This window comes from Lissotriton helveticus, chromosome 1_1, assembly GCF_964261635.1.
Source record: "Lissotriton helveticus chromosome 1_1, aLisHel1.1, whole genome shotgun sequence".
Classification (NCBI taxonomy): Eukaryota; Metazoa; Chordata; class Amphibia; order Caudata; family Salamandridae; genus Lissotriton; species Lissotriton helveticus.
Genome location: NC_136057.1, coordinates 360,692,460 through 360,715,610, shown reverse-complemented (window position 1 = coordinate 360,715,610; position 23,151 = coordinate 360,692,460). Strand labels below are relative to the sequence as shown.

The 23,151-nt window shown below is 48.5% G+C and overlaps 1 protein-coding gene across 2 annotated transcripts in view; it reads left to right on the top strand.

Annotated features, from left to right (window-relative positions):
* The window catches only part of LOC144808584 (adenosine deaminase 2-like), a 468,380-nt gene that overhangs the window by 65,770 nt on the left and 379,459 nt on the right, over positions 1-23,151 (top strand). For both annotated transcript variants that reach the window (XM_078673647.1, XM_078673645.1), the window contains exon 3: positions 21,868-22,187. In XM_078673647.1, the coding sequence (XP_078529773.1) occupies positions 21,881-22,187 (307 nt within the window). In that variant the 5' untranslated portion in view covers positions 21,868-21,880. The remainder of the gene's footprint in view (positions 1-21,867; positions 22,188-23,151) is intronic.

Genomic DNA, 23,151 nt, shown 5'->3' with positions numbered 1-23,151 from the left:
AAGAGGGGGAGACCATTAACACCAGAGTTACCCCCTGAAGCAAGCCCCTTAGTGGTTATTCTAGCTGGCGTCCCAACCTTGAGGGAGCATGCGCAGGAATCTTTTGCGTCGCTTAAAAACAAGGTGGTTAATTGGCTCAGCCTGAACAGACCGTTGCCCCCCCCAAATTACTAGTGAGATTGTAATGGTAAGGAGAACACCCTGGATAGGTAGAACGGCAAAAAGGATAAAAGGCGACTGTATTGTGGTTACTTTTAGAGACCCTAGTATTGTCTCTTATATATGTGCCTGGCCTAGTCAAGGGTTGGAGGGGGTTATCCAGACTCTCCCACTAACCTTTTTCTACCCGCCCCCCCTATGTAGAGGCAACCATAGGGAGGTCTAATGATTGGACAAGAGTTGTAAGGAGGGGAGAGAACAGGGGGACCTGGAGTAGACCGAATCCTATGTACATACCGGACATGTTCCTTAGCTACAATCGTTTTAATTGTCTTGAGGCGGTAGATTGACTGAGCTCATCGCAAGAGATAGGGTTGCATCAGGACCAGGATGGGGTGGTAAGGGCCCCTCTAGAACAGCCAGAACCATTAAGCCAATTAGAGCCTAATTTTATGGAGGTTTGCGACCCAAAAGGTAGTGTAGACTCAGGTATGCAGGAGGATGTGAATAAGGGTGAGTTAAGTGGTCAACCTAGTCTTCCTGTGACAGGGAATGATAGTTTGAATCCCAACCTAGTACACCCGGGGGCTAGAGATGATGTATCCAGGGAAATTAATAGAATCCCCGAATTGGAACAAGCTAAAGGTCAGAGGGGGTATAAATTTGCCTGTTGGAATATCGCAGGCTGGAACAGCAAAATAGGATCTTTGGGGTGGAGAGACACTGTGGATAGTTATGACATCCTCTGCCTCCAAAAGACATGGAGTGTGGAAGACATAAGTTACGAAGGATTTGTCTCGTTTAATCTACCAGCCCAAGGTTCGACCATGGGCAGAGCTAGAGGTGGTCTCCTGATTCTGCTGTCTATTTACCACCCTGTGCAAGTTATTTTACACGAGAAGGTTGGATGTCATTCCCAACTGTTATGGTTGTGTCACAAAAATGGACGTAACGTTTTGTTGATCAATTACTATAATAACCTACCGGACTCATTACGGTCGACTGCAATTAATAAAATGGAGAAGGCAGTGGACAAGATCTGCCGGGCTAATCATGTTAATTTTGTATTCATCTGGGGGTGGGGGGGGATTTTAATGTTCAAATGTGTTCGTTATCATTGAGTAAGGCATGTGGTTTCAATGATGAGAATGGTGATGGTTGTCTACATTTTACTCACAGTATGTATGGAGAGTCGTTGAACTCAGTCTTAGCAAAATATGATCTAGTTGCTTTGCAAGCCGCAAAGGACCGTGAGGGCAACATTGTCCCTACATTCACCGGGAGGAATGCCGCTACGGTTATTGACCATGTGTTGATCTCAGATAATATCTGTGGGTTTTGTGATACTCCAGTCGTATTGGACCTTGCGATGAGTGACCATAATTGTGTCACACTGGTATTAACTATCTGGGGCAATAAAGTATTAGCAGCTAAAACTGTGGTTACTGATATTGTCCCAAGCAGACCAAATGGCCACAGGATTAAATGGAGGGGAGACAATTCTGAAAACCTATTGGCTAAAATTGTGGTGGCCTGCTTGCCAAACCTCCATTGTTGCTTGGATGTGAATACTGACTCGAGGGACATTTTGATAAGTTTTAGCAAGATCAATGCCCTAATTGGTAATATTATGACCATCACTAAGTTTAGTAATAAGAAACCGAGGTCCGGATGGTTTGACACTTCTTGCTCGGAGTCACTGCGGAAGTTAAAGAAGGCCCTAGCTAGCAGGCCCAGAGATAGTGCTGGGTCTCACATTTTACGAGCATTTTTGACCCGGTAGGGGTGGGTGATTCAATGACCATGGTGGCCAATCTATGGCCTACCATCCCACTAGGTATTACTGTTCCAGAGGTACAGCTTGCCATTAGACGTAGTAAGGGTGGGAGAGCCCCAGGCCCTGATGGGGTGCCCATCGACCTCTATAAGGCCGACATAAAATTATGGGGTCCCGTCTTGACCAATGTTTTTAATGCGGTAGTTGAGGAAAGCACCCCACACACTTGGGGCGAATCTATAATTATTCCAATATACAAAAAGGGAGATAGGTCTGATGTGAAGAACTACCGACCTATCTCCCTTTTAGACTCATCACTTAAAACGATGAGTCGAAGGGGCCGGACTTCCTGCTCCGCAACAGCGAGGCCGGACGAGAAGCGAAGCCGCGGCTGCCTCGGAGAGCTTGGCCTCCACCCCATCGCTGTTTGAAGCTGCTCCTGTGCTTGGGGGAGAGTGGCCGCCCTGGGGGCCCCGCAGCGGTCGGCGGACGAGTGCCGGTGAGTGGGGCCGGCTGGGTCCAGCGAGCGCGGAGGCCGCGGTGCTGCCCCCCGCCGCCTCGGCTTGCACCTGCCGCGCGGGCCGGGCGCACTCACAGGGCGAGGTCCTATCGTGGGTCCCTGCCGGCGGGTTGGGCTTGGTGACGGCCGGGGGACCTGCTGTCAGCTGCGGAGCCTTGACAACCTGAGGCCTGGTGATCCCCGACCTGGCCTGCCTGAAGGGCCTGTGCTCCCCGCTCTGTTGAGGCAGAGTGCACCCAGAGGAGAAGGGGCCCGGCTGCCTGGTCCCTCGTCGTCCTGCCCTGTCGGGCCATCTAGCGGAGGGGCCGTGCGGAGGGCCGGAGGAGCACCCTCCCTGGCGGATCGAGCCTTGTGACTCCGGGCCCTGGGAGCCGGGCGGGCTCGGGCCCCCAGCATAGCGTGAGGAGAGAGTAGACGTGTGGGTGGAACCAAGACGGTGGAGACTTCAGGCCTTTGGCCTAGCATCTGCCCCCCGCAGCTTGGTGGGGCTGCTCCGGGTGGGCAGGGACGTGCAGCGTGCCCATAGCCCAGCAGATAAGAGCTTGGTACCAGCACCACCCTTTCCCCACTGCCTCCCTGAAGACTCCAGGAGATTGAGAGGGCCCTGCTGTAGAGCGGTCCCCTGGATCATTTGGCCTGCAGTACAGATCCGTCGTGGGGGTGACCCTCCTTGGAAGCTGACTGGTGAGCTTGGCGCCTCGACTACTGGGTGGCGAATCGTGTTGCATTGCTTGGCTGAGGCACGCTGGGCATAGGCCGAGACCGTGAACGCGGAGGGTCCCCCGCCCTGGTGAAGCTAACAGCAGAGACGGCGGCGCAGCCCCCGAAGGTGGTGGGCCATCTACGGACATCTGGGATAAGGACTGTACCCTGCTCTTAGAGAACCCTGACTGGGAAGGACCGGCGACGGTTACGCTCTTCCGGTGCTGGAACTGAGGGCCTTGTACATACCGGAGAGGTGACTGTTGCCCCCCCCCAGAGATACTGCGATGTCCTCCGCACTGCGTAAGGGGAAGCCAGGAAAGGATGGCACAGCAAAGCGCTCTCAACAACCGCCGTCGCCCGGACCCAGCGCGTCACCCAGGACGATGAGGCCCCTGCGACTAAGGCCTTTATGACGGAACTCTTCGCCTCTATCAAGGAGGACATTTCTGAACTTCGTGCCCAACTAGCATCGGACCTTCGTGAAGTGCGGAGGGACGTTGATGGCATCGGTGAAAGGGTGGCCACTCTGGAGGACCATGACCTGAATGTCGCGAACGATGTCCATCAGCTGCAGCAAGACGTTCTTAGGCTCACGGAGCAGAATCTGGATCTTCAGGCCCATTCAGAGGATCTGAAAAATCGTTCCTGCCGGAACAACATCCGTATTCGGGCTGTGCCCTGGGACGGAGAAGCGGGCGATCTGAGGGGTTATGTCCAGGCTCTCTTCTTGCACGTGCTGGACGACGCCGATGTCCAGGAAGTCAGAATGGACAGAGTGCACAGGGTCGGTCTCCCTAGACGGGGAGGGGGACCCCCACCGGACATCCTCGCCTGCGTGCATGATTTTAAGCTCAAGGAGAGGATCCTACGGAAAGCGCGAACTATCTCTTCCTTGCAATTCAGGGAACACCGTCCGCAGCTGTACCAAGACCTGGCGGCGTCGACCCTCCAGAAACGGCGTGAGTTCCGCCAGGTGACCGCCTTCCTTCGGGACCGCAACATCTCCTATTCGTGGGGTCATCCCTTCTGCATCATCTTCCGGTGGGAGAATAGGCTTGAGCAGATCCGGTCTCTCCAGGCGGCTAAAGAGTTGTTGGGGCTGGAGGAGGAGGCCCCCTCACAGGAATTTGGCGGATCGCCGCGGCGGCGACGCAGGCGTTCTTCCTCATGGCAGAGAGTGGGCCGGGCCGCGGATCGTGGGCGGCCTGACCGTGTGGCTAGCTTGCAAGAAAGGGGGAATGCGGTGGCCTCAGCGACTTTGGCGCCTTCCCAACAAAGCTCCGGTGCCGCTTGATCCTTGAGCCGCCAGCTGGTTGGTGCCGGAGGGGCACGTCCTGCCAGGTAACGTGGGTTTAGTGTACTTTTGGTTTAGTGTACTTTTGGAGAAGACACCCCGTGCCGTGGCCTGTGGGTCCTGCCTTGGACACCACATCCCCCAACCGCGGCGGACCACTACGACTTATTCCTTGATGGGACTGCTAAGTACATTTTTTTTGTCTCTGTTTTTGAATTGGGGTTGGGTGGAGGGGGAGTTGGGTGGGCCCTGGAGGTTGAGCGCTGTAAAGGCCGCTGAGATCTGGGATTGTTTGCCCGCTTTTGAGGGATGTTGGGGTTCGGAAATGTTGAATGCGGGGGGGTCTGTTGGGGTGAGGGTGGGACTGGGGGTTGGGGTGTTTGGGGGGGTTGTGCGGTGGGGTGGTGATGACAGGATTGCACGGGTTGTTATGAGTGTTGTTGTTGGTGAGGGGGTTGCTGGTTGCTGGAGGGACTGGGGGAGTGAGAATGATGGGTTGGCTGCTTCGGGGAGGCGGATGGTTGTAGTGACTGCAGAGCGGGTGACTTTACTTTTCTTCTATGTCACTTAATGTTGCTACTTGGAATGTGAAGGGCTTGAACTCACCACAAAAGCGCCCAAAAATATGGAAATACTTGATTGACCATCAGCTTGACGTGGTGGGTCTGCAGGAAACCCACTTGGCGCGTAAAGATGAGCTCCGCCTTAAGCATAGGCACTTTCCGCTTATCTATAGGTCCTCGGCTGCCACCAAACATAGGGGGGTGGCCCTTCTGTTTCGAGCGGCCCTTCATTTTCAGCCACTGGGGATGCAGGGTGACAGGGAGGGACGATGGTTGATGGTCAAGGGATTGCTGTTTGAGAAGATTTGTACATTTGTGGTGGTGTATGCCCCTAATTCGGGGCAGAATAGTTTTCTCCAGGAGCTGCTGCGAAAAATTGAGAACTTTGTTGAGGGTCAATTGCTTCTTCTTGGTGACTTTAACATGGTGTGGGACAAAGCCCTGGATAGTTCAGGCACCCTTAGAGCCAATACCGGCACGTTCTCCTCAGCCATGCAGCGTAAGATAGGTGAAATGGGTTTGATTGATAGTTGGCGCACACTGCATCCTCACTCCCGAGACTACACTTTCTTTTCTGCTGTCCATCGCTCTTTTTCCAGGCTAGACCATGTCTTTCTAAGCCAAGCCCTTCGGGGCGATGTCCGCGACTCCAACATCTTTCCACTCTCTGTCTCAGATCACAGCTTACTGGTCCTTGGGCTACGCTGGTCAGCGAAAGGCGACGGATTGCGCAAATGGTATTTCCCCGCTGCCTTAATCCGGGATGACACTTCTTGCAAAGCGTTACGAAAGGCCATCCGAGATTTCTGGACACTGAACCCGGTCTCGGACACCTCCATCTTCACGACCTGGGATGCCTGTAAGGCTTCTCTGAGAGGCACGTGCCTAGCTCTCAACGCTAATCTTAACAGGTTGCGGAGAGCGGAACGTGAGAAGCTGGAGGCTGAGCTGACCGACCTAGAAGCGGCACATAAACTGAACCCCTCCTGGCTCACCCTTCGCCCCCTTACGGCGGTGCGGGGGAAATTGAGGGCCCACTACAACAATAGGGCGGAATTTACTCTGCTGCGGCTGCGCCATACTTCCTACACGCAGGGTAACAAGGTGGGGAGACATTTGGCCCGTCAACTCCGAGAAAAACGAGAAAGGGAATACATTGGGAGCATGCAGGACGGATTAGGGGGTCCCCCTTCACCGCGACAAGGACAAGGCAGCCCTGTTTGGCCGCTTCTATGCTGATCTCTATAGAGGTGACGATCACGATCCCGAAAGACAACGGCGATATCTGGCTGACTTATCACTGCCTCAAGTCTCTGCGGACCGCAACGAATGCTTGACGGCTCCCTTCTACCGGGAGGAAGTTCTGGACGCCATCAAGGCCCTGAAGCCTCACAAGGCGCCGGGACCTGATGGATATACCGCCCTTTTTTATCAGACCTTCGCCACCGAGATCTGTGACCACCTAATGGATCTCTTCAATGCGATGGCGGAGTCTGGCTGCATCTCTGGCTCTATGGCTGAGGCGGTGATCTCGGTCATTCCTAAACCCGGGAAGGATCCCGCTAGTTGCTCTTCGTACCGACCGATTGCCCTTTTGAACATCGACGCGAAATTGTATTCGTCTATTATTGCACGACGACTCCAAGAGCTGATGCCGGTCCTCATCCACCCAGACCAGTCGGGCTTTATCACGGGACGCCAGACCCACGACAACTTACGCCGGGTGATCCATTTGATCGAAAAGGCCGATAGATTCCGCATCCCGGCGGTGCTAGTGGGATTGGACGCGGAGAAGGCCTTCGACCGCGTGGATTGGGGGGTTTTGTTTAGTACCCTCTCGGCCTTCGGTTTCTCGGACAAATTCATCACGATGATCCGGGCGAACTACAGTACCCCCCGCCCCAGAGTAGCCATTAATGGCCATCTGTCGCCCTTCTTCTCCCACTCCCGTGGAACTAGGCAGGGCTGTCCCCTCTCCCCTCTGCTCTTTGCGCTTGGCATTGAACCGCTGGCGATGGATGTAAGGAAAAACAGAACAGGGTGGCTGGACAGGATTATTCGTGAAACAATTCACCAGACACACAGTCAATCTGTACCGTGTGACCACTGGATTTAATTTTCCAAACAAGTTTATTTTTCTTTTTTACATTTATCAGCAATTTTTTGAAACACAAGCACAAACAAAACCACTGTCAATTCAAAAGGTTCATATATACAGTATCTACAAATGCACACATTTACAAATTTACAACAAAGAATCAAACAAAAGATTGGTTAGACACACCAAAAGACAATCACAAATGTATAATAATTCAAATAAATTGCAATTATATACAGTGCAGAGATTAATCCATAAGCGAACAAACGGGAACCAGTCCTAGAGATTGAAAAAACCAAGTGACAGGCGGGGTTGAGATCAAAAACAAGCCTGCCTGTCAACGAAAGCCTGTGGTGTAATGTTAAATAGGGTTGCAAGGCTAGGATACAGAGTGGTGGTATGATTTACATCCTAGCGGCACCCTTTGTTGTAGCCACAGGGTGGATGTAAGGCAGCATGAAGGGATACGAGGCCTTCCCTTCACGGGAGAGCAACACAAAATCTCGCTCTTCGCTGATGACGTCCTACTGTCCATAGGAGATCCTGCCCACTCGCTCCCACACGTTCAGAGGGTCCTGTCCGAATTTGAGGAGGTAGCCGGCTTTAAGGTAAACTTTGGGAAGTCATACATTCTAAACCTCACACTATCATCGGCTGAAGTGGAGCGGGTACGCTCTTTGACCCCCCTGTCCTGGGCGACCGGCTCCCTCTTATATCTGGGAGTCCGCTTAACACCTACCGTAGGGGGCCTGTTCGCGGCAAATTTCCCTCCGCTGCTGACGTCTATACGAGCTGACTTAGCCCGCTGGAAACCCAAATACATCTCATGGCTAGGTAGGATACACAATGATGAATGAGGTGGTATGCACACCATGTTTTTCACTATTTCTCGATCGATGCTTCACAAACTTAACTTGTCGCGTGCTGAATGGGCTGTGCTATGCCCTGAGTGCACCAGGTAGGATACACGCCATTAAGATGGTTCTCCTCCCTAAGTTCCTCTATATTTTCCAGGCCCTTCCCATTCCGCTGGACCTAGAGTTTTTTAGACGCCTCAAAACCCTGATACTCCGCTTCATCTGGCAGGATGGGCGCGCCCGCTTTTACTTCTTTACATTGCGCCGATTGCGGTCGGATGGAGGAGTGGGTCTTCCCGATATGCACCTGTATTATAAAGCGGCGCAACTGCGAGTTCTTGTGGAATGGTCCCAGCAGCTCTCAGAGAAACACTGGCTGCATATGGACAGGAGTGTCGCTGGTCGGTCCATATGGGATCTAGCTTGGAAGTCCAAGCGTGACAGGCCTAGGAATGCTTATATCAGTACCCCTACCAGCACGGTCCTCAAAGTATGGGACACAGTCTCAGGCGATGATCATTGGACGACGTTTCCGTCGCCCTTTACCCCCATTCATTTCAACCCGGCCTTCCCCCCCGCATTGCAGGAGGGTCCCTTTCGTTTGTGGCGTGAGGGTGGCTGTCGAGCTCTTACTCACCTTTTCCATGGCACCGTGCCGCTCACCTTCGCTAATTGCATGAGGGACTATGGGGTTCCCCCGTCTGAAAAATATCACCATCTCCAACTCCTTCACTGGGCTACCTCCCCAGGGACGGGTGATGCTGCTACGAGACCGCCTTCCACCTTCGAGGCTTTCCTTCTGCGCACTTCCACCATGAAGGGGGCCATCTCCTTTCTATATAAATTGCTGCTCACTACGGCGACATCGCCCCGCCCACGATATATGGAACATTGGGAGGAAACGATCGGGAGAGACATCTCCGAGGCCGAATGGACAGGCCTCTGGCGGGACATCTCGGCGCACAATCGCTCGGTACCGCTGCGAGAAGCCCACCTCAAAACGATGATGGACTGGTATTTATACCCATCCAAACTGCACCGCATCTTCCCATCCTCTTCCGACCGTTGTTGGAGGGGATGCGGGTTCCTGGGGGATTTCCGCCATATCTGGTGGGATTGCCCGGTCATTCGCCCTTATTGGGAGGAGATCTTGTCCCACCTCAAGGACATCCTTGGCTACCCGATATCTACCTCACTAGAACATGTCCTACTCGGGCTTCAGGACCCAGATCTTACGCACCAAACGAGAGCCGATAAGCAAATTCTTTGGCTCTGCCTTGGGGCGGCTAAACTCACCCTGGCGGCAGCTTGGAAGACGCCGACTGCTCCAGCGATCTCCCTCTGGCACGCGAGGTTGTGGAGACTCCTGAGTGTTGAGAGAGTGGCGGACATCTTTCTGGGGAACTTTAAGAACTTCATCTTTCGCTGGGGCCCTCTAGTCCGATTCCTTTCACGAGGATTGCCCTCGGCAGTCTGCCCTTCCTCGGTACGCGCGCTCCACCTATTTCAACTTTAAACAAGAGTAGTGTGTCTGTATGTATGAATGGCTGTCATCACCACGGGGGGGAGGGATGGGAGGGGTGGGAGGGAGGTTCGTTGTGGGTGGTTCCTATTACGCGACAATCATTGCACATTAAGTAGGGCTCAGCGATTTGTGCACGAGACGGCTAGCCTCGGCTCCGGCTGCCCTCCTCGATTGGAATTTGGACTATCTATGCTGCACTGCCGTTAAGACTCTTCTTCCTACAGTGCGTTGCCCGTATTTAAACTGTAATTCAGAGATGTCGCTCGTTGTATTGTTTTATTTTGTGTTTTGCACACTGAACTTGGAAAATAAAAATTTTACAAAAAAAAAAATTTGAGATGTGCCCTTTATGTGGCAAACAAATGTATAAAAGATACCCACATCTTCCACCAGCCCAGTTTTCACACTCTTCCAGAACATTGGTGACACTGAAGAGTAAGAATTCTGTGGGACAGAGAATGTTCTGATCCTCAATGAAGCAGATGGGTCTCCATCAAGGACAAGACTAGGAAGTTTCTTTCTCCACCTAAGGGCTTCTTGTGGCACTCCCTTTCTGATGGATTCTTCTCCCCATAGAATTCTCACTTTACGAATATTCACAACAGCTAGATGATCCAGAAGCATTTTTCAATGGCTCTCCAGATAGCGTGCCATAATTCTAGTAATGACTCCAACCACCCTAAAAGTGACATCCCCACCCCATATATGTTGCCACATAGCGTCCGTTCCTATTTCTGTGCCTTACTGACACATGCCTTCTTTGGCTTCACAAAATCATCCAGGATTATTAAAAAATGCTTATTCAGCTGACTAGTGAAATGTCACTTCCTAAAATCTCACGGGTCATACCATGTCAACATCTTAAGTGAATACCTGTGTCTAAACTTCACAGCATCTGCTGGTTGTGCCTAGTGCCTAATCACAATCTGACTTCATGAATTGGAGGAGTTCGACTGATTAAAAGTCACATGCAAGACACCTGGATACACACTTTTGGAACTGGGTGTTCAGGACTATCTCCCACACGGATTGTGCATCAATTGTTGTTTTTTCACAACCGTCATTAGATTGTATGGGTAGGAAGGAATCAGGAAATATTGATGATTATTGTGTTTTTGTTATTTGTTTGATGTGTTTTATGTGTGTTCCAGAAAATATAAAGTTTTGATTTGAAAAAAAATAAACTTAGACCTCCTAATAGGAAAGTATACGTGCACCAAGCAGGGTTCAGGGTTCGTTGTTCCTCTGCTTCGCGGATCTTAGTAGCGCGTTCGATCTTGTTGACCATGCATTGTTATGGTCAACCCTGTTAGAGCAAGGCTCTCCTCCTGGGATTATTTATTTTTTGGCCAGATTCTACACTAAATGATCTGCCCGCATAAAATATGTCCAAGGGGGAGAATGTACGGATAGCATCAGAGTTAATCTGGGCATAAGACAAGGGTGCGTTCTAGCTCCCCTTCTTTTCTCCCTCTTTATCAACACAATCGACACTGAACTTAAGCAGGTCAATTCTGATGCCCCACAAGCAGATGATCTGGCTATTCCCGTTTTGCTTTATGCCGATGATTCGGTGCTCTTATCTAGAACTCCTTGTGGCCTGCAGAGGTTAATGGCAAGTATGCGGGATTCATCAACGGTAGGAAGTTAAAAACTAATAATACCAAAACTTTCATTATGCAGTGTGGGAAGAAAATGAGGAAGTTGAAACCATTTTATATAGAGGATAAGAAAATAGAAATCGTAAAAAAATTCTGCTATTTGGGTATTACGTTTAACAGTAATGTCATGTGATCCCAAGAGATAATTAATGTGAAGGCCAAAATGTCTAAAAGTGCCCACGGAATTCTTAAATTCGCGACCAAGCTTGGGGACCGTCTTATCCATGAAGTGCAAAAAACAAAGTTGATGGACAGAATGTAGAACAATGTCATACATTCACCCCAGTACAAGGATCTGGGCCTAAATCCATTGTTTTTTTGCACTCCACACCACCCTGGGTTAGACACTGGCTATATGCAAATCAGCTCTGACCCTGTGCCTCATGGGAACAGTCCAGTCCGAACTACCAAGCCATGTCTTTCCCAGACCGGAATCAAGCATCCAAGGACCGGTTTCTGGCTATCAGCCTTCATCAGCCTGGATACCTTGACTCCAGTGGTGTGGAGAGCCTGGGACTCACGTCTGAGCATACCCAGTCCACTCGGGTGAAAATTGCAAAAAACACAGTTGATGGACAGAATGTAGAACAATGTCATACATTCACCCCAGTACAAGGATCTGGGCCTAAATCCATCGTTTTTTTGCACTCCACACCACCCTGGGTTGGACACTGGCTATATGCAAATCAGCTCTGACCCTGTGCCTCATGGGAACAGTCCAGTCCGAACTACCAAGCCATGTCTTTCCCAGACCGGAATCAAGTATCCAAGGACCGGTTTCTGGCTATCAGCCTTCATCAGCCTGGATAGCTTGACTCCAGTGGTGTGGAGAGCCTGGGACTCACGTCTGAGCATACCCAGCCCACTCGGGGTGAAAATTGCAAAAAACACAGTTGATGGACAGAATGTAGAACAATGTCATACATTCACCCCAGTACAAGGATCTGGGCCTAAATCCATAGTTTTTTTGCACTCCACACCACCCTGGGTTACACACTGGCTGTATGCAAATCAGCTCTGACCCTGTGCCTCATGGGTACAGTCCAGTCCGAACTACCAAGCCATGTCTTTCCCAGACCGGAATCACGCATTCAAGGACCGGTTTCTGGCTATCAGCCTTCATCAGCCTGGATAGCTTGACTCCAGTGGTGTGGAGAGCCTGGGACTCACGTCTGAGCATACCCAGCCCACTCGGGGTGAAAATTGCAAAAAACACAGTTGATGGACAGGTTGTAGAACAATGTCATACATTCACCCCAGTACAAGGATCTGAGCCTAAATCCATTGTTTTTTTGCACTCCACACCACCCTGGGTTAGACACTGGCTATATGCAAATCAGCTCTGACCCTGTGCCTCATGGGAACAGTCCAGTCCGAACTACCAAGCCATGTCTTTCCCAGACCGGAATCAAGTATCCAAGGACCGGTTTCTGGCTATCAGCCTTCATCAGCCTGGATAGCTTGACTCCAGTGGTGTGGAGAGCCTGGGACTCACGTCTGAGCATACCTAGCCCACTCGGGGTGAAAATTGCAAAAAACAGTTGATGGACAGAATGTAGAACAATGTCATACATTCACCCCAGTACAAGGATCTGGGCCTAAATCCATAGTTTTTTGCACTCCACACCACCCTGGGTTAGACACTGGCTATATGCAAATCAGCTCTGACCCTGTGCCTCATGGGAACAGTTCAGGCTGGACTGTTCCCATGAGGCACAGGGTCAGACTGATTTGCATACAGGCCATGTCCGAACTGGGGTGGCAGAGTGGGCTAAAGAACGGTGATGGATCAAACCCAGATCTTTTGACTGGGTGTGAGTGTTTGATTGGTTCAGATGCTCCGTCCACATCACCACCCCCTTTTGTACCGCTTTTGGCCGCCATAAGTGTGGCAGGGTATGCTCAGACGTGAGTCCCTTGCTCACTTTGCCACTGGATTCAAGCAAGCCGGGCTGAAGACGGCTGTAATGCCAGAAACCAGTCCTCGGAAGCTTGTTTCCGGTCCAGGGGAGGCATGGCTTGGCAGTTCGGGCTGGACTGTTCCCATGAGGCACAGGGTCAGGCTGATTTGCATATAGCCATGTCTGAACTGGGGTGGCAGAGTGGGCTAAAGAACGGTGATGGATCAAACCCAGATCTTTTGACTGGGTGTGAGTGTTTGATTGGTTCAGATGCTCCGTCCATCACCACCCCCTTTTGTACTGCTTTTGGCCGGCATAAGTGTGGCAGGGTATGCTCAGACGTGAGTCCCTTGCTCAATTTGCCACTGGATTCAAGCAAGCCGGGCTGAAGACGGCTGTAATGCCAGAAACCGGTCCTCGGAAGCTTGTTTCCGGTCCAGGGAAGGCATGGCTTGGCAGTTCGGGCTGGACTGTTCCCATGAGGAACAGGGTCAGACTGATTTGCATATAGCCATGTCTGAACTGGGGTGGCAGAGTGGGCTAAAGAATGGTGATGGATCAAACCCAGATCTTTTGACTGGGTGTGAGTGTTTGATTGGTTCAGATGCTCCGTCCATCACCACCCCCTTTTGTACAGCTTTTGGCCGCCATAAGTGTGGCAGGGTATGCTCAGACGTGAGTCCATTGCTCACTTTGCCACTGGATTCAAGCAAGCCGGGCTGAAGACGGCTGTAATGCCAGAAACCGGTCCTCGGAAGCTTGTTTCCGGTCCAGGGAAGGCATGGCTTGGCAGTTCGGGCTGGACTGTTCCCATGAGGCACAGGGTCAGACTGATTTGCATATAGCCATGTCTGAACTGGGGTGGCAGAGTGGGCTAAAGAACGGTGATGGATCAAACCCAGATCTTTTGACTGGGTGTGAGTGTTTGATTGGTTCAGATGCTCCGTCCATCACCACCCCCTTTTGTACCGCTTTTGGCCGCCATAAGTGTGGCAGTGTATGCTCAGACGTGAGTCCCTTGCTCACTTTGCCACTGGATTCAAGCAAGCCGGGCTGAAGACGGCTGTAATGCCAGGAACCGGTCCTCGGAAGCTTGTTTCCGGTCCAGGGAAGGCATGGCTTGGCAGTTCGGGCTGGACTGTTCCCATGAGGCACAGGGTCAGACTGATTTGCATTTAGCCATGTCTGAACTGGGGTGGCAGAGTGGGCTAAAGAACGGTGATGGATCAAACCCAGATCTTTTGACTGGGTGTGAGTGTTTGATTGGTTCAGATGCTCCGTCCATCACCACCCCCTTTTGTACCGCTTTTGGCCGCCATAAGTGTGGCAGGGTACGCTCAGACGTGAGTCCCTTGCTCACTTTGCCACTGGATTCAAGCAAGCCGGGCTGAAGATGGCTGTAATGCCAGAAACCGGTCCTCGGAAGCTTGTTTCCGGTCCAGGGAAGGCATGGCTTGGCAGTTCGGGCTGGACTGTTCCCATGAGGAACAGGGTCAGACTGATTTGCATATAGCCATGTCTGAACTGGGGTGGCAGAGTGGGCTAAAGAATGGTGATGGATCAAACCCAGATCTTTTGACTGGGTGTGAGTGTTTGATTGGTTCAGATGCTCCATCCATCACCACCCCCTTTTGTACCGCTTTTGGCCGCCATAAGTGTGGCAGGGTATGCTCAGACGTGAGTCCTTTGCTCACTTTGCCACTGGATTCAAGCAAGCCGGGCTGAAGACGGCTGTAATGCCAGAAACCGGTCCTCGGAAGCTTGTTTCCGGTCCAGGTAAGGCATGGTTTGGCAGGTCGGGCTGGACTGTTCCCATGAGGCACAGGGTCAGACTGATTTGCATATAGCCATGTCTGAACTGGGGTGGCAGAGTGGGCTAAACAACGGTGATGGATCAAACCCAGATCTTTTGACTGGGTGTGAGTGTTTGATTGGTTCAGATGCTCCGTCCATCACCACCCCCTTTTGTACCGCTTTTGGCCCGCATAAGTGTGGCAGGGTATGCTCAGATGTGAGTCCCTTGCTCGCTTTGCCACTTTATTCAAGCAAACCGGGCTGAAGACGGCTGTATTGCCAGAAACCGGTCCTCGGATGCTTGTTTCCGGTCCAGGGAGGCATGGCTTGGCAGTTCGGGCTGGACTGTTCCCATGAGGCACAAGGTCAGACTGATTTGCATATAGCCATGTCTGAACTGGGGTGGCAGTGTGGGCTAAAGAACGGTGATGGATCAAACCCAGATCTTTTGACTGGGTGTGAGTGTTTGATTGGTTCAGATGCTCCGTCCATCACCACCCCCTTTTGTACCGTATCCATGAAGTGCTGCACATCTACTGTTGCAGATGTGTTTCAATCGCATTATATGGATCCGGTGTTTGGGGGTATAGTCGTCACGTGGATCTACAGGTGGAGGAAAATTGTTTTATTAAAAAATTGTTATGTCTACCCAAATCAGCCTCAACCGAGATAACACACCAGGAATTGGGGTTGGAGTATTTGTCTGACTTAATCACCCCAAGGCCCTTGATGGTGTGGAGAGCAATCTGGATGAAGGAAGAAACTGGTTTTACCAGGAGTATTATTAGTGACTGCCTTCTCCTTGATAAATGCTCACTGATCCCATGGATTCATTATGTTGTGGCAACAGCTAGAGATGTATTTAATCTAGACGTCCAGGCTGACCCCGACAGCCTATCCGATATCCCCAAGAAAGAGTTAAAGTGTCGCTATTTGAGTAAGAAAGCACAATCACGGAGAAATGTTAATATGCTGCTAATTACGTCACAATTCTACTATTCCAATGTGGTGACACCTGGCTTTCAAAATTATCTGAGGATAGTTACTAGACCATCCCATCGGTTTGTCCTCACTAGATTACGATTAGGAATCGTTTGGTGGCGTTCCCCCGTATGAAAAATCATCCTTCCTCACCCTGCCCTTGTGACAAGGTTACTAAACAGAGCACTGTACACTTCCTATTTATTTGCTATCTTTATTTGCACCTTCGCATTGCTCATTTGAAACCTTTATTTAAAAAAAAAGGCTGTAACAACGATAAAATCAGCAATGAGCTTACTGTTCTCACTAGAGGATCCTGATATCTGTTTCTTCACAGCTACATTTATTTTTAAATCAATGGCCGTTAGGAAAAGTATGGTCTTTTAATCTTCTAAGCTGTTTTTTAATTATTCACGAGCTGCATCATGTTTACATTTTTATTAATGAATATTGTACATATTCTGTATGCTTTTATGATTATTTTGTGAAATAATCGAATAAAGCTTTTGAAACGAAACTGGATCTTATGGTGAGGAGAATCCTCATCCCATCCCACATGATTTTGATATAATGCTGGTGCCTGGGCCACAGCCCATTTTCTGGCATGGGTGTATTTTTTATGAATAGGAATATGATTTGAGAAGGCTGGCATAATGATCTCTTCGCCATGTAGGCTCTCCCTGACAAATTCAGGTGGCCAGTCTTTTTCAGTCAGAAGAATGTCATAACCCTTATATAGGTTTTCCCCAAAGAGTGCTTTTATTTTCCTAGTTATGTCCCCCTCTATTCGGAGTGTGACTTCATATAACTTATGTGGAACACTAACCCTGGTATCTGCAGTTTCAACCTGAATGCATTCATTCTTGATATCTATCTGGTTTTCTCAAATTATCTCTGTTTCTGAGGTTATACCTCTTTCAGAGGGCTCCTTTTGAGGAGACCTACCTCTTGCTTGAGAACGCTTCTCTTTAGGAAGTGTCTGTCTAGTATTTTCCCACTTCTTTTTTGGAGTAGTGAGAGGGTTTTTAATAAAAACCTTTTCAGGTTTTTCTGTTAGTTCGGGCTTTACTGGTTTCCCTCCCAAACTATCTCTTCCTAGTTCTTCCTAGGATTTTTCTATTATTCTGGCAAGTTCATGTGGTTGCTCAGTTACATCAAGTTTTTTTAGTTTTTGGCGGATTGCCACGGATGCTGCTTCACCTTTAATATTAGCTAATATTATAGCTGAGACCTGTTTAAAATCCTTCAGTAACTTCATACCGAGATTTAAAGCAGGCTCTGCCCCGTATTCATTTTGAATCTGTTTCAGGACATCTGGTATTACCGCCATGGACGGAACACCATGTACTTTTGTGTAGATTGCAGCAAAGACTGTACCCCAAGTGTCACAGTCCTCCAGGTGTGGTGCGATCCCCATTGGTAAACAGAGTGTAAGAATCCTGTGTTTCTCATGAGGTGTACTATCGGGAAATACTGCCTCAATCTGAGTAATTTTTTGAGCTAACCAGAATGGAATTTGTTCCCTTTTTGTGGGTAATTTACCGATGACAGATTGAATAGTCTGTGGTGTGATTTTGTTTGTGTTCCCTTGATGAAGGGTTTACTGTGGAATTCTTATAGCAGGTTGGACTGTTAGAGTCCGCATGACATATTGTACCAATTGTCTATGAATTTTAATTAATTGTTTTAGCTGAGCTAATAGTTCTGGACCTGTCATTTGTTCAATGGCAGGATGTGGTGTATAGCTGGCTAGTATCGGCCATGTTGCTCCTGGTCTACCTAGTGGACCGGGCCTGGTAATGTGATTTTGATGTCGTAGGGCACCTTTAAACCAAAGCTGATGCTCTTGGTAAGTTAGTGGAATTTCAATGTCCACGAAAGGAACGTATTACGCTGGGGTTTCCTCTATCTTATAGAAGTGGAACACATGTGTTGTTGCATCTGCTTGTGAAAAGATAATTCATGAATTGAATACCTCTGTCTGCCAATATTCATGTGCCTCTATGACATAAATTACCCTACCTCCTCTTGCTGATAGGCCATTTTCTATAAGCTTTATAGCTATGGTTTTCCTTACATTTTCCGGGATGATATAGCATCCGCATCATCGTCGGAAACCTGTAGTGTCAAGACCTGGTTGGTTTGCATTTCCTGGGATTATCTTTGTCGGTATCCGACATTCTGTTGAAAGTCTTGCAAAGCGCTGGGACGCCTGAGGGCAGCTATCGCGCTTTATAAATCGTCTTTTCATTTCATTTCATTTCAAAGCAAGTTTCAAGGAAATAAAGATAAGGTGCACAATATTTTGGAACACTGTATCCTTCAACGTTGAACAATACCAAAACCTAATAAATAGGATTTTTTGTCCTACTCAGTTTAAGGCGGATATTTTATCCTTTAACCCACTCCAGATGTCTATTGGAGTATTTTACGGGATAAAGGGGTCTCTGTGAAAACCACAACTGAATTACTCTAGTATCTAGCGTTAAATTAGTGCCTTACCAAACGTTGGGCGCCATGTAGTGTAGTTCCTATATTCCCAATAGGCTCTGTGCATTGGAATAATATATCCTATAGTTGTGACGTAGGACTTATGTCTACTAGGTCTCTATCGAAATATATTAGACTTAATTGTGAGTGCCAGTTAGTTCAGAGCTCACTAGATACTTTCTCGAGTTCACAAGAAGGGATTTAGTTTCTGACAATTGCATAAACATGACAACTTTGTTTCCCCAAGATAAAACTGATCTTCAGCGTCGTGGAACCAATAGATAGATATTTTACACAGTCATTCGTGCATGCTTTGTTTCACAGGAGGTGCAGAGACATAGATAGACGGGCGTTTTCAATATAAGGATTTATTGAATAGTCTTCTTTCTCAAACATAAGAAATGAACTGCTACAATCGTAATACTGGTTGCAAAATATAGTGCATACAGTAAATAGAGTAGAATAAAATAATACTGTAAGAGCATTGTATGGTTCCTAGACCATAGATAAATACATACATAAATAACAGAGGCTAAAAAGTACTCAACTGGTGCTTCTAAAATACGCCTACCCCGATGTACCTAACCTAAGCTTAGTACGAGGGAAGAAGTAAGTGAGGTGTAGCATACATTTAGTATTCTTTGCCACGAATCTATCCAAGATTTCTCTTAGGGTCTAATCAGCTCCGTACCTTGGTTTAGAATGAAGAAGGTCAATCTCAGGACTCTATTTCCCAACAACCCGCAAGGGTAGCTTGGAAACACTGGAGCTGGATTTCTCTGCAGCAGAGAAGACAGCGTCTCTCTCAGTGCGTCTGCTGGAGGGTTGGCTTCCTTCGGCACTTGCTGTAGCAGGATGCGTTGGGCAAGTAGATAGTCGAACTGCTCCAAACACTGTGTGTTTGCTATGGCAAGTGTGGGCATATTTATACCTTGAAGGTGCCGAGTTTGACGTAAAGGTGGACATAATAATGTCATCAAAGCGTCTCAGTCCTTTGAAAACTCCATGAGTTCTTGGACATATCAATATTCAATTAAGGGGAAGTCCCTAACTGCTAAAGCCGTTTTCCAAGAAATCGTTGTGGATTTTCGGAACTAGTGGAAGTAGCTCTGCCGTATTTGGACTGCATGAACTATGTCTAAATATGGTTATGATTTCTATGCCTATATAAGGATATGGTGATTTATACCTATATAAGGGCATGAATCTGGAAAATTACAGTAAGGTCTTAAACTACTATACAACACTGCTTTTTCTAAAAAAAAACATCCAGAGTGGAGCTTGTGGCTGTTTGGGCTGGAGTGTTTCTATGCCTACCCATTTCTTCAGTATCAGTAGGACGCTGCCCTTGCTGTGCAGCAGCCTGTTTTTTCCTTTTACAGTTTTTATAGTGTGTTCATTTGGGGACGGGGTACAGGCCAAAGCAGCATGATTTAAAAAAAACTAACAAACAACCAAAAACAGTACTGTCTCATTTGCCCCAGTACCTCTATCAGTTGTCTCTGCTCTCAACTGGCTGCAGGAACGTCCAGATGGTGGGGTCAAGGGGGCTGGCAGTGCCCAGTTACATTCAGCCGTGGACCAGGCCTGCCCTTGTCCTAGGCTTAGCCCGGGCGCCGCTGGGCGTGCCTGCATGCGTCCCGCGTGCTTCCCGCGCTGCAGGAGTCTCCTGGCACTGAGGAGGCATCAGAGAGGCTCCTCCTCCTCCTCCTGGGCAGTTTGCGGCAATGCGTTCAGGGAGACGGAGTCCCACTCCAGAGAAAGTTGCAGCGGTTGGCGTCTCGGGTCTCCCCTCATCCCCTGTAGCAGCGTGCCCCATGCTGCAGAAGTCTCTTGGTGCTGAAAAAGCATCACACAAGGCTCGTCCTCCCAGCCAGCTTGGAGCAATGCATTCTGGGAAACGGAGTCCCACACCAGATAAAGGTCCAGAGGTTGGCGTCTCGGACTTCCACGTTTCCCTTGCAGCAGCGCGTCCCATAGTTAGTTATTCAAATACAAATCAGCATTAATAATGCATCAAATATTAAACTGCATTAAGATTAACATAAGGTTTTCCACATAGTAGGTAAATAGCCAGAACCAAAGAACAGTTCAGAACAAAAGACTAGCATGAAGTGTGCTCAGTTCAAAAGGAAAGTCTAAGCATAAATCAATAGACAAACTAGCTCAGAGTCTGTACAGTTTGGAAAGCACGAAAAGTCTAAGGGCCATATTCTCAAGGAAGTGGCGGAGAGAGACGTTAGTCTTCTTGGCTTAACGCCTCTCTCCGCCACTTTGGAAACGCAAGGCTGCACCCTATTCTCATGGATAAGGTGCAGCCTTGCGTTTCCGCCTGCGATAGTGCTAAGTTTCACAAATTAGCGCCAACGCAGGCACCCTTGCACGAGAATACAAGGGTGTCTGCAAGCCGGGAGGCTTGTTTATGTACAGGAAGGTGTGTTAATGGCAGTTAGTAACTTACATGTGTGCTGCTTCATGCGGCACCAATGTAATTTACAAAACAGCATTTAAAAAAAGGTTTGTTTATGTACAGGAAGGGACACCATCCTGTACATAAACAAACCATGGCATTTTGCTTTTTCCATGTGTGCTGCACAAGGCAGCACACATGGAAAAAGCAAAAAAACGAGCAGAAAGAAAAGCACCTCATTTCGCCACCTTAAGACCAGATTTTTCCTGGTATTAAATTTGGCGCTACCTCCTATTTACGCCCACCGCAACACACACTGCAAGCCCCTTTTATGCTAAAAGCAGCACGAAGGGGGCCCTATTCACAAGGCAGTGTTAAGTGAAAGTGACGTTGTGGTGGCGATGGGGGCTTGAGAATATGCCCCTAAGTATAGACAGACTGACCTGGAGTCTGCCTTCGTGGAAGTAAGCAAAGTGTCTGGCACATCTCTAAAAAAAAAAGGCACATCTAAAAGATTTCAGGTAGTAATAATCACACACTCGAAATGGTGAAATCCAATATAATAGGACTATACTAATAATCGCATAAACCAATGATTTCTCAAGAATTTAATACACATCAAATAAGAAACATTTAGTAATATTGACTTTTCTGCATAATTATATTAAGTCGTACCTAGGATATGAAGGAAATAGCATGACATTTGTACAACCAATCAAAAGAATAGACAGTACAACTAATGAATGGATTATAAGAGCAGATTCGGACAAACAAACTTGAATTTGTTACAAATACAAAAATATTCTACACATGGGTTCTTTCTCGAGGAACACAAAAGGATACATTTCTGCTTGGAAAGTAAACAGTGCAATGAAATTAATTCTGTTTTATTTGTTTTCTGAAATGAAAAATCACAGAAGAGAGACATGCATGTAGGAAACCATATTTCTTTTCCCTCACTGTACAATGAATATCAACACTGGTTTACTTTGGCCTAGTCATGTCAACTCAAGGCTGGTTATGCTAACTAAAATTCATTTAAACTAAGCGTTGTTTTCTTGTAATTAAAAATGCACACATATGTACAATAAAATGTGCATTGACCTGTGTATTTGTGTCCTCCCCACTTCAGTAAACAGGTGATCATGGGAGTCCTTCGCACCTGGCCTTCAGTGTGGCTTCTCCTGAGCTTGACCTGTGTAGATCACCTCGTACCGTTGCCCCTTGACCGCGACTCTTTGATGGAAAAGGAGCTCTCCATGCTTACGGGTGGCAGCATCGTGCTGGATGCAGATGAGGACCGCGCCAACCAGATGCTGATGAAGCTGAAGCAGGAAGAGGTGATAGAAACCACCAGGATGGGGACCTTCCCTCCCAGCATTCACTTCTTTAGAGCGAAGAGTATCATCGATCAGAGCACCGTCTTTAGCTACCTGAAGAAAATGCCAAAAGGTAACCATTGGGTCGACAAAGGTTTAAAAATGTTTACATTTGTTTGATGTGTCTCTTGTAAGGTGCAATGATCTACCCCACGTATGAGTGCCTCTTGGTGCTAAGTAATATAGTTTAAATTGAACCTGATGAAACTGGATCAGCAGAAGGGTCCAAAGAGAGGTCTACCTGCACACTAGGCATGTTTCTGAAGGTGAACTATTTATGATTAGTTCTAAATTGGATAGTGAGTTTGTTTGAAAGTTCTTTGCCTAAGAATCCAAAGGGGCGCCTTCATGTGTGGAAGTGTTTTATATGGGGATCTATGGAAGCAAAAAAGAGCCTAAGCATTGCTGTCTGTGTCTGTATAATTTATAAACAGAGAAAATGCTCATGTTAAAAGGATTGGTCAAGATGCCTCAATGTAAACAGAGTTACAGCAAACAAATGATGGACGGAATGCTGACAATGCAAACATTTCTCCCCCAGTCAAAAGATCTGGGCTAAATCCATCGTTCTTTTGCCCACTACGCCACCCCAGTTTGGACCCAGCCATATGCAAATTATTCTTCACCCTGTGCCCCATGGGAACAGTCCAGACCGACCTGCCAGGACAGGTCCTCCCTGGCCCAGAAACAAACATCCTGGGACCAGTTTCAGGGTTTTTCACCCTTCTTCAGCCAGAATCAATCCAGTGGCACAGTGAGCAAGGGACCCACGTCTGGGCACACCCATCCCACTTAGGGTGAAAAGTGTTACAGCAAACAAATGATGGACTAAATTCTGACAATGCAAACATTCTACCCCAGTCAAAAGATCTGGGTTAAATCCATTGTTCTTTTACCCACTATGCCACCCCAGATTGGACCCAGCCATATGCAAATCAGTCTTGACCCTGTGCCCCATTGGAACAGTCCAGACCGAACTGCCAGCCCAGGTCCTCCCTGGACCGGAAACAAGCATCCTGGGACCGGTTTCAGGGTAT